This window comes from Poecile atricapillus, chromosome W (genome assembly GCF_030490865.1).
Source record: "Poecile atricapillus isolate bPoeAtr1 chromosome W, bPoeAtr1.hap1, whole genome shotgun sequence".
Lineage (NCBI taxonomy): Eukaryota > Metazoa > Chordata > Aves > Passeriformes > Paridae > Poecile > Poecile atricapillus.
In genome coordinates, this window is record NC_081288.1 from 53,974,255 (window position 1) to 53,986,927 (window position 12,673).

The 12,673-nt window shown below is 37.6% G+C and overlaps 1 protein-coding gene across 2 annotated transcripts in view; it reads left to right on the forward strand.

The window, feature by feature from the left end:
* Positions 1-12,673, forward strand: part of LOC131591391 (cadherin-like and PC-esterase domain-containing protein 1) — a 148,168-nt gene that overhangs the window by 77,166 nt on the left and 58,329 nt on the right. For both annotated transcript variants that reach the window (XM_058862020.1, XM_058862019.1), the window contains one exon: positions 829-997. In XM_058862020.1, coding sequence (XP_058718003.1) covers positions 829-997 — 169 coding nt within the window. The remainder of the gene's footprint in view (positions 1-828; positions 998-12,673) is intronic.

Genomic DNA, 12,673 nt, shown 5'->3' on the forward strand with positions numbered 1-12,673 from the left:
AGTTCAGAGCTAACTTTGCTTCATGACATGAAGTGCTTAATCAACACACAACCTTTTGACTGACGCAGATGCTTTGAACTAGAATGTCTGCTACTAACCTGAAAGTCTGTGCAGTTGTTACTGATCTAATGCCCAATATGTTTCCTGTCTTTTCAATAAGAAATCAGTCTTGATTAATCATTTCAAAAGAAACTGTCATTAAATTCTTCCCCCAACATTTCTCTGTTTTAATGTTAACTGCCTTGGCAGTCAGCATGAATATATGTGAAAAATCTCAAAAAAACCTTTTAGAATGAAAAAGAATAGCAAGATGTTCTTTACACTGAAAAATAAGAGTCCTGCATGTGCAGGTTCTGTGCCTTTCAGGATTTATTTCCCTGCTAAAGGCAGAAGAACACAGCTCAGCTTTGCTCTAGTTTGTCACTCTGAGCAGTTTGTCTGGGAATCCATCACATTTGGCTAGTGGACAATTTCAGCAGCTAGCTACATTTCTGATTGTATTTGTCTCCCTGCTGACTTCATCACAAATTTGGGCCTGTAAGGAATTATTGTCCTAATGATTTCATTCACAGATTTCATGTCAGAATATTTGTCACTGCCACTGCTTTCGCTAAATTTCACTCTCAATATTTTTGTCTTCTTGGAAGAACTTCAAATACTCACAAATCCTATTTTACACTGATTTATTTAAAATCTCATGTATTTTATAAGAGAAAGAAAATGTTAGTAATAGAAGCCTCTAGGAGCAAGTTTAACAGCCAAAGATAAGAGTGTAAAATCTTTGTTTCTTGAGTGTTTATTGCACTTCTTTCCTGTTTTGTCATACAGCAATGCTAACTACCCCCTTGGCCTTGGATTGAACAAAGTCATCATTCTCTTAACGGATGATTCACAGCCCAGCCCTGAGGTTGTGAGCAGCTACAAAATCACAATTTATCGAGAAGACCGCCCTAGCCTCCCTTTGTTTGATGACTATATGATGTGTGGGTTTGTGCAGGTATCGTCTCTACATTCTTTTGCTATACAAATTAATAGGAATAGCTGGATTTTGTTCATTTCATGGTAGAAATTAGGGTACATGAGCCAAAGCTCATGTAGAGCCAGTTTTTGCTGAGATTGTATGAAATTCAGCATTTACAGAACCCGTTAGATATAAAAGGCAAGCCCAGAGTAAGTACCTGTTACCATGTATTTGAGAGCTCCAGGTGAATTAATCCTTACTTTGGTCAGCCAAAAAATTCTTACAACTTTTCATAACTGTCTCACTCTAACACTGGAGCCACGGTAATCCTTTTACCAGGAAAGATATTTATGATGACAGTCTATTTATCAGTGTCCAAGACAAATGCTGCCAGATAATTTATGAATGAAAACTGTTTATTCTAGATCAATAAACACAATTTAAAAAACCTTCACTCATAATTCCAAAGGAAGGGATGATTGTTGCTTACTTTGCATTTATCCAAATAACAAATTTGGGAATGCACATAATTTACTCCCAACAAATAGCAGTCCTTAGGAAAGAGTGGGTCTGTTGAATGCAAAAAGGACCAGAGTCTGTCAAATATGGCTTAATAAGGACTGGGAAAGGGGATCTCAGGCTAAATTAGACACAAAAATGGAATAAAGCTAATGAAAGTAACAGTGAAGGTTTCAGTTTGTGAAACTATAGTGATAAAAATATTATGCATAAGAGAGAAAACCTGGGACACATGCTGGATGAAAGCTCTTTGTATTGCAAAGTTTGAGGACTAAATGTTGGTTGCTGCTTGATATGATGGGCAAAGGTAAACCAGACAGTTCAAAGAGGGAAGTGACATTGTAAGTGGTAATCATGGGCAGTGCATTTTTCTATGAAATTTTAGGCAGATTAAAAGGATTGGTGGGTTTGTTCCAGGGCATCCAGGAGTAATATATTTTGTCACAATTAATTCTGCAACCAAGAAGCAGAATTTTTTAAACTATTGTGTTGAAACTGTCATGCTTGTTTATGTCAGATATATAATCCTATCTTTATTTATTTTCTGTATGAAGATCTTAGTATATCCTTTAGCAAAACTTTCTATCCTTCCCTGGTTTCTTTTCATATACTGCAGAAGAGGTTCAGAGACCAGGGTGGTAGAAGGCAGAGCATTTATATGATGTGGCAGATCAAGAGGGATTTTTTCTTGGGGAGAAATAAGCACTAGGACTTAAAACAGGAGTCAAAGAGATTATAAATGTTGATAGCAAGTTCTGTGTTGGCAATGATTATCTCAATCTGTAAATCAGGACTGCCAGAGAAAATGCATAGTGTAAATACAGCAAAATACATAGTGTACTGCCTGCTGACCTGAATATCTGATTATGGTGGTGTCTGGGCCACCACCTATTCTCTGTCTCTTCTTTTAGACTTCTCTTACAACCTCAAAAGGTCAAGGACCATCTTCTTACGATTTGCACTGACTCAACACTACATGTAGTAGTTGCTACAGTAAAAGAAGAATAAACACATATAATACCTGAGATTTCAGTTCAGTTGTACAGCAACCTGCTTGACATCTAAAGTATGACTTAATATGAAAAGGAGAAGAGTAGTAAGTTGAACTGGAGTTATGTTACTAGGAGAACATACTGGCTGGAAAGATGTGAGGAAAGCTCTTTTTGTTTCCTTATTTGGGACATATCTGAGTGTAGGAACAGGAATTCAACCTCAAAAATATCTCCCCACACCAGAGTTTACACTGTTGTTAATGTTTTATGATTCCATTTATGAGACTGAGTAGGAATCTTTGAAGCACTGTGAAGGCAGAGATCTAGACTGATAAAAAGTGTTTTAGAAATTTCTTTTGATTGAGCTTGGTTTTGTGCTCCTCTGTGAATAACTGCCCTTTAACTAATACAATTGTTCAGAGCTAGGGATGACTTCAGGAGTTTAGGGTAAAAATGAGATGAAAAGCATTCTTGTGGTATCTAATAAGCACTGTGAAGATACAGTATGAGATTCTAAAACAACTTTTAGATATGTTAGAGGCAAACTTATCAGAGAGTGCCTTTAAAAAACAAACAAAGGCTGGAGCTGGAGATAGAAATGGCATTCTAAAACACTTAAAAGTCTGCATTTTTTCCTATTTGCTAGAAAGAATATATTGCCTTTTGCTTAGAATGATTTTTTTTGTCAATACAGAACTCAGGTCTTAAACAGCATCATTGCATTTTGCTCTTCATACTAGAGAAATTTATGTAGTCTTGCAGAGCCAGTTGATACACCCCCATCAGTGGCATGAATACTTGTTCTGTTAGTAATGAGACCCTGTTTTAGAAGAAAAAGGATAAATACAGAGTGAACTGATGGAGTCTCCTTTGGACACTTGGCTAGGTGCAAGTGGGATCATGCATGAGGAGAGAAAGGCCACTGATAGTGGTGTGGTCTTTCTCATAGAAGGCTTCAGTTAAAATTCTAATCCAGCAGCTTTTTTTCCTCACTTTCTTTTTAATCTCATTAAGATATTCAGGTTTCACTGAAAGATGATACTATAAGGAAGCTTACCATAAAAAGACAGAATGTGGGATGTGATTTCCAACAGTCTAACAATTCTCATGCAGTTAAATAATCCTGGGTTAATTTAGAGGTATTGAATTGAGAAATGTGTGGTTCCAAGCATTGCAACCCCTAAAAAGGGAAAAAAAATACTGTCTCCTGTAGTTTTTGATAGCAGCTGTAATATCCCCATTAAAACCAAATTAGTGGAGGATAAACGGTCATCTCACAATAGCACCTTCAGCAGATTTTGTTGCCTTCCATTCTGTGTTCTGCATTTTGACAGTATTGTTGGGACTGCAAATGGAGAGGCTATTGATTTGTGCTTGAACTTAATGTTGTGCAATTGCTGGCAATATTCAAATTAAGTATCCCTGAAAGAAGTGTTGCCATTCCATTATCACCTGTGAAGCTGTCGTATGGAAGACAGTCAATCCAAGGGAGTCAGAAGAAAAAAAAGTGAGCTCTTAAGACAGTTATTAGCATCACTCTCAGGTGAAAGTTCCCAGACTATGTACATACTGTCATAAAGGACAAAATATTTTACTCATTCTTGCACTGCCCATTATCTTTAAAATGCAAACAGATCTATCTATGCCTCACTTGAAATGTGTGGATGCTGCCTCTTTGACTGTTAATATTTGCCTAGTTGGAATCATAGAGAGTAGCTGCTGATGTGCTTAGGGAAACTTTTTTGACCCTATGAACTTCTGTATCTGTTTGTACCTACAGTGCATTGTTGCCACATGGCTTGTTTTGTTTGTTTGTTTGGTCAGTCGGTTTGGTTGTGGGTGAGTTTGGGTTTGGTTTGTTGTTGCTGTATTTTAATAATACAGTTAATTATTTGGGTTTGCATTTATATTGAGACCAATGGATAGCTAAAGCAATGTTTTATAGCATAGTGTGTGTCATTCTCTGTCATTTTCTTTTGTGCATTTATACATTTTATTCCAAAATCAGTGCTGTCCTGCAGCTTTTCCAGGTCTGAAAGAATGAACTTACAGACAGCTTCAAAAACTTCCCTGATTTTTATAGAACATCTTATTCTTATGTATTATTATCTCTTGCATTTTTTTAAATCCTTTTATCATATTCTTTTTCTGAGAGCTTAAGAAGCCCAGCCGAGCTTATGATGAGATACTGGCATAGCATTGCTGACTGTAAAACACTAAATGGCTGCAATGCAGCTGGAAACAAGATGCTAGCAAGAATATGTTTATTTCTCTGTGTGTCTACTAAACTTCCATTGATCAAAAAGCAATTAAGACCTAAGACTAGCATATTAACTATATTTAACTTTAGTACAGACTTTTTTGAGTAGAGATGGAAGAAATTTTAGCTCAAGTTATAAATTTCCAAAGGAAAATAAAATGGTTTTACTTTGTTTTAAACTGTGTACTGTTGCCATTGCAAAGCTTTTCATACCAGACAGTAAAAGCAAAAATTGTCAGTTATAGAAACAGGTATTAACTCTTTGCCTACTACTTACATGGAAAGATTTCAAAGAATCTTGCAAATATTAAATAATGTCAAAAAAAAAAAAAAAAGAAAAAAAGAAAAATAAAAGGAACCAAACATCTTAGGAGAGAAACAAAGAACTTGTCCTGTAGTTGGACAGGCTGGATGCACACATTAGCTTAATTAGGTTCAGTGTGACCACCATTACAAACGACCCATTTCTTCTGTCTAAGGACATTGTGAATGCCATGAACAGACTCTTAGGTTTTGCAGTAGTTATTGTAGCAGCAGCTGACTCTCTTGGCAGTTCTGAGTTTGAGTGTCTTGCTTGAAAAGGCATGGAAAGTGCATCTCTGGAACTACAGTCTAATTATATCAGCAACTAGACTGTATCTTATTTGCAAAGTTAGCTTACTTCCCTTTTAGAGAAAAAAATAATATCTATTATAGGAGCAGGCATGCATTGCATTCCTCTGCCTTCTCAGGTATAGAGCTGGTGAAATTTTTTTTCAGTGGTTTTGAATTTTTCAGAAAACAACATAAAAATGCCCCAGGCATCAAAAAACTAGTTTGACTTCACTTTTGTTGTTGTTGTTGTTATTCAAAAGATGATGCTTTGATTCAGTGAGGACTATTTGGCTTAAAATTGTTAGCATTCAAAATTTGTATAACTGTTAGATATTTTAGCCATTGTGCAGTCTAAAAAGCTAACTCTTTTCAAGGAGGGAGTGGCTGGGACAACCAAAAAGCTCATTCATTAGATCTGAAAGAGCCAAGTCTAAATTTTCCTCAGAAGCACTGGTGAGAGCACAGTATGACAATCATGTTTTCCAGGAACAATGCCAATTTAAGCATCCCTTTCCCTGCCTGCAGCTACTCATGAACCAGATGGGAAAACTTTTTAAAAAATGAACAAGTTTCTAGGATGGGGTTCTTATTCTCTCTATGTGAACACAAGGGAGGGGAAAGTTCAGGGGCAGAAATGAGCTGCTGAGCACAGAAGAAGGGTTACTGGGTGCTGTTTTAGGCAACTTTTTTTTCATCATGAAAGAAATTCACACTGAGATTGGGTTTAAAGTTCTTGCTGGTTTTAAATGAACAGGAGCTTCATGTTCAAAAATTTTAGAAGTGATTTATGAGTGGAAACACACAAAACACTAGAAATATGTGTGCACTGCTCTTAACCTATAAATTATTTTGTTTCTGTGTGACTGCAACCCACTTACCAGGAAAAATGAAGTGAGGTTCACATAGCCTTGAGGAGCAAATACATAGCAAACTGAACACGTGTTAAATTGTCAGCAGGTCAGGTGAAAGTCACAAAATAGAGAGCTAATAGAGAGAGACTGCCATAAGAAGAAGGCTGAAGTCTTACATCTTCAACTGCTGTATGTCAACATGGTTCAATTAATTTCAGGGGAGCAATTCCAAATTATACTGATTGAGTACCTGTCCCGACAGAAACATATGGCTGAATTCTTTTCCATTGTTTATGCCAGGCAATGCTTATGACTGAATTCATTTGCATAAAACTGCTGAAGTTTTTAGTAATTTTCCTCAATATTTATGTCAAACAACATCTTAGGATAATCTAAAAAACTACTTGAAGATGTTTTAAAGTATTTAAAGATCAAGGAATGTTTAATCACCATTCACTGTAAGTATAAACTGAACAAAGACCTAAATTTAATAACACAACTTGGTGCTTCTAAAAAAGTGTATTTAAGAGGATGTAGAAGGGAGAAATGTAAATAATAAATACACTTAATTAATTTTCTTGTAGAGGGTTAATGTGTCTCAGAGCAAACTTTGTCAAGTCAGCGTGTTCTGTCTTTGTCAGCATCTATACCACTGGGGAGAGAAGGCTTACCACATTTTCTTAATTATACCAAAGACTTCTGTGATGATTTAAAGCATTGCTCTGTAGATGAGTCATAGAAATAATTAACCATTGTGATGGATATTCTTTATATTTATGCAATTCTGTGCTAAACTCCTTTTGGATAGCAGAATCAGGATGTTGCTGTTAGGCTGACACCTTAATCAGCAGCCAGCATCTGCTGCTTTAAGTGTCCCAAAAACACAACAGAGCATAGATCCACCATCTGAAGGAATTAATATAATGCTTTAGAAGTCAAGCCTGTCTTTCACCAGCAAAGTTAACTTCCTAGACAGTCTGCACTATCATCTGGTAGTCACGAGTTCACATAATCGGTGTTCAGTGAGACATCTGCTGCACTTTGAAGAGGCCACACAGAGAAAATGGGCACAACTTGGGCATAAAATGGAAAGTAAGAACAAAAGAATGAGTTTGTATGTGCTTCTATTTAGGCATATCTTGCTTTGAGCATGGAATAAAAATATATAATTTTATTCTGTGGGCTGTGCGTGATTAGGATCATCATCTTACTCTCCAATGCTTTGGGGATGCCACATTACAAAGCCCAAACTTGAAGGCTCAAATTCATGTTGGCTCCAGCTGCCCAGAGAAAAGTTTACAGTCTTCCAGTTTACTAGGCTCCTGATTTTATATTTGTTGTGCTTAGTCTTCTCTATGTAGCTAAGTTTCCTGTTTAACATGAGATACAAGATTAATACCAGATACCCTCCAGGAAATGCTTCCAGAACTTTCAGGCAGAGACTGAAGAGAGCAGATGTTTCCATACAGCAGCAGCTACATTTGTCATTCTTACAGTGCACTGACTTGGGAAATGGTGTGTTACATGGATCACTGATGGATCAATTGCCACCAGTGCTTTGAGACAATCCGTATGAATACTGATTCAGTGATCCTACAATTATAAGCCAATAGTGACAGGGATGACACCAATGAGCTAATTTGGTTTATAATCATTAGCCAGAAGAAGTTTTAAGTTGCTATAATAATTAGGCCTAAAAGACTGAGAAATTTATAGGTAGCTTTCAGCCTTAGTTTTTCCGATGTTCCTTTTCCTTGGCTGGCACTCTTGTGGATAAGAACTTCTTAAGTCAAGAGTGATACCACTTTAGCACCACTGAGTTTATTGACACAGCTAAGGTTGGTTGTAGCACTTCCTACCTCAGCTGTGGAAAATTTAGTATCTCCTACCATTCTTTTCTCCCTTTATGTATTTGCAGTTTAGCACAGTCTTACTAGGAACATCCCACCCTCCTAGATACTCAGTTAGGTGACTCCTGACTTGAATTGTTATTTTGCTGCTATGCTGCCACAGAAAAATGTCATTAGATAAAAATTATGTGATGAAAGATAAACCTCAATGACCTGACAGAGCAATTCCATTCTTTTGTGCACTCAGGCCATTCCTCCCTTTCACACAATCACTGATGTAATCCCATGAGTGTGCATGATACATTAGAGAAAATGAAGATCTGCCCATAAACTAGCCAAGGAGAAACTCATAATTGCATGATTGAAAATGTCAGGGAGTTAAAATGTGACCTGTATGATTGCAACTGGTGAACAAAATCCCACTGGTGCTAGTGGGGTGTATGGCTGGAATTTCAGCCTTACAATGGCTGCTCCCTATGGTGCTACAGGATGGGGAGATGCTGAGGCTGCTACAGTGCTGTGGGTGCAGATTCTGTAGATACACTGCTATGTCTGAGCCCATGACAGACTGTTAGTAAAGACTGGAAGAGGTCCAGATTTTTCTGATTCCTTGCCTTTAACCAAAGGATTAAAATGTCTTTTTAAATAATAGCAGCAAATCATTGTGGGTGGCTGTGAAAGGAGACAGATGACAGTAAATGCTGGGTAGGCAATTCTGCTCCTGGGAGAACACTGTTCTCTGGAAGAGTTTATCAGAAAACCTATTTTTATATAATTTTTGTCAGTTATGTGGTTTTTTGTTTGTGCTAAGTTATCAGGAAATCATCCCACATACTTAGATTTTCAGTTATAGTCCTTCTTTGCTCTTATTTTTGATGGTTTTAATATAATACAGGTCCAGCAACACTACTGGAATCACTTATATTTTGCTAGAGAACTGTTTAACTTTTGTAAAAGACTCCCCATACCACACTTTTTTTGTGCTTGTTCTTGCTTCCTCTCTCTGCCCTACACAATAGTTTCATTGCTGCATTGTGGTGCAATTCAGGCAGAGAGCTATAGCTTGATGGAATGATGGATGGTGACTTTTTCTGTAGGGAAAAGAGGGAGCCACACACTCAAATCACCCCAACCTGAGGCCAGCTGAGAGAGAGTGTTTGGGGGGTCCTGGCCCAGCCTATCTGGGTTGCTTTCTTCTGGCTGCTTCTACCTACAGAAAGGCACTGCTGGAGCCAGCCACTGGGCAGACAGAGGCAGGTTCTCTTGAGTCATGCCCTAATGTTGTACTAATGATATTACCTTGTGGGGGCACCTAGGATCTCTGGAGGGGAACAGATGATGTACTTGAGGACTCTCTCTCCTTCTGCCATGATTGTTGTTCCATGATTCCACAGGGAGCCTAGCTTAGCTGTCTCAATCACCATACTGGGTCAGGATTTGCATTGCTTACATTAATTAGGCTAAATTAGGAAGGTAGAGTGAAGCCCGTAATCTTTTGATGCTTCCATTTTAAACCATACAATATCAGAACTTAAAAATTAACTGCTCAGTAAAGCATAAACCCTTACAGGTCTTTGAATGAACCACATAAGTATGAAAACATGAAAGCTTGAGTTTAGCAGTTCTCTTTTACAAGTTCCAGAAAATTCAGTGACATTTAAAAGTACAGTAATTGAGGGGGGTAGGGAAGAAGAAGGGGTCATCCAAAGTTTCTGAACTGAAATATTTACTGTATGTTTTGGGTAAATAGCTGTGTCAGTGTTTGCAGTCTGTCAATGTATTGAATTCTGCCTGATTCACGAAGAGAAAGTTCACTAATTAGAAATAACTTGCACTGTATGACAGCACACAAAGCATTACAGCCATGATCAGGCTGCCACTTTATAAATCACAGTACAAGCATATGGGTATAATATTTGCAAAGTGTATGTTGAGCATAAATCTGTGGGGTTTTTATAAATGGTCACTGCAGTTTGTATTGAAGCAAAAGTCATTGTTAGGATTAAACATCAATAGCTTTGTGTGATACACCAGGGCTCTCTGATGCTTTGGTTACATTTTTTGGTGAACCATGGCACTCGTTAAAAGGCTGATGTGGCAGTAGAGGGAGGAGGCTCTTCATGCTGACTGTGCGCAAACTGGTCTAAATACAAGGAACAAACAATGTGCTACATGGCACACAGGCCATTCCAGCTACATGTTAATGGAATATCACAGTTTCTGGTAAATGAGCTTGTTACTCTGCAAGACTTTCTGCCATGCTCCTAGACATATCATGAGGGATGTATGGTAAAACTATGTAAAGCCACGTTTGAGGCACACTGAAGTCGTATGTTTCTTAGTTATACAGCTGTAGACCTCAGCTCTTCCAGTTCTGGGACTCTCCAAGTAGGCTGTCATTTGGATTTAGTAACAGCTTCAGTGCCAAATTTTGTGATGTGTATAATGGTAAAAGAAAAGAAAAATATCCATAATTCAAGTCCTTTGAATAGGGAAAAGACTCCCTTTGACTTCCATGTATCTAACCTACTAGACTTATTTCTTAACATGTAGGATCAAAAAATGAGTCTTTAGAAAAGAGCATACCTCCTATTGCATCTCCAAAAATAATTTCTGGTCTTTGATCATCTCAGCTTTTGATGCTAGTGGAAATTATTGGTGGCATTTTGACATTGAAATGCTGTAAAGTAAAATAGAGGGTATAGGTTGTTATGAAAATATAAAGGGAAGTCCAATGAGTATTAGTAATGACATTGTAAGGCTTAATAGCAATTTGTCTCAACTTCTAATGACAGTCATAAAATCCTGATTTGGTAAAATAAAAGCAAAAAGGATAATTCTGCAGTTCAGCCAAATGGCACAGTAGAACAATGAAGAGTGATTTATTGCTGCACTGCATAAAGGCTGTCACTTACAGCTATATGGTCACAATGCATATTTGAAATGCAGATTGTTTTCCCTTTGCGCTGTTTTGGTAAAGAAGATGGGACATAACCAAAATCCTGCTGTGGGTCTCATGATCTGGTATAGATATTTTTGTTCTCCTTGAAAGATCTTTAGGTGCTGTGGCTCCAGGTGTCAGTAACTTACATAGGCCACCGTACAAAAATTGGAAAATGGTATAATTCTGTATCTCAGTGAATACCTCAAAACAAAACTGAGACCTGAAGATTTTATCACAAAATGGGTCAGTCCTCGAGTTCTGGGCCTGTCCATGATAAAAGTGGGAAATTTGGTAACTCTTGTTAAGAAGCTTGAGAAATCGCATACTTCATGGACTGGAGAATTAGCTTAATTCATGTATTGTCTTTATTTGTCTCTAACATCAGTAAGTAGTTATACCTAGGTCACAGAAACCTAGACGTTTTGTAGTTTCATCTAGAAAAACTTTGGAAGCTCAGAATTCAACTTCTGAAGTTCAAGAGACAAATAAAGGAAGTCAGTGTTGTAGATTATTTTACTTCATTCCTCAGTAGCTTTTTCTTGTAGAATGTTCTTAACTGAAGTCCAAAATAGAATCCTAGCTGTCTTGTCAGATTCTTTTCTGTATAAAGCTATTAAGTGTATGAAGAAGGTTTTACTGTTCTAAAGACTGCTGGTTTCGGCCTATGTTGCTCCTGGCTAAGATGGTAAAAGCTTCTTGCATGGATAATTATAGTTTAATTGGTCTAATTTTGTGTTTGTTTAACAACTTGTAAAGAGCAGTAAAATGAGTCATTGAAAAGCATTTACAATGCAAGATGAGTCCAACACCTGAAGGACAAACTTCTGACAAAGTCAGGAAGCCAATCCATCACTGCTCTTGTTACTTTTGGAATCAGGGTAGGTATAAAACACTATTATTTATATAAAACACAATCACCCATATATGACAAAGAGACTCAGATTTGATACAGTTTTCTTTGCTGAGAAAATCAGTTTCACAGTATAGATCCGTTGCTATTTCTGTAGCTGTAAAATCTCTGTATCCTACAGAGAACTGTTATTCTCTTTACCTGGCCTTCTGCAGTTTGTGTTTCAAAGCTGAAATCCAGGGCATTCATTATTGACAGTTCAATTGGTGTATTCTTTTCAGTTCACCTCATACACTGCTTTCAAATTCATCTGAAAATGTGAAATAGCCTGTTGAATTTTCCCCTTGATGATACCACAATAGATGTGAAAGAAGAGCCTTCAGCATAAGGCTTCCTAAGTGTTAACAGATCATGAAAATTGGCAACAACTGTTGTGCTGAGTATCATAACCTGCAAGAGGAAGGCCAGCAATTCCACAGTGATGAGAAGAGAGTGCTTGGTGTTTGAGCTGTGGTCACATTTGCCTTTCAAGTCATTTGGGCCTCCATGCCACACTTTTCAGGAGAAGAAAGCTAATGCAGCTGCCTTTGTTAATCAGTCAGTATGACCCAAGCCCTCGGGGAGGCAGGCAAAGGCAGATACGTACTGAGACACACAATCCTTGCTGATTAACAGTGAAAGCTGGTAAAGTTACTCTCTAAGCCTGTCTGGCCCATCAGCTGCAGAAATGTAATTTAGATGATTATCTGCATGGCCATTAAACCTTGTGACCCATCACTAGTCCGTTTGAAGTTTGCCTGCTTAAACTTGCTAATAGGAAGAATAGAAGGATTAACTCAGAGGTCATGAAAT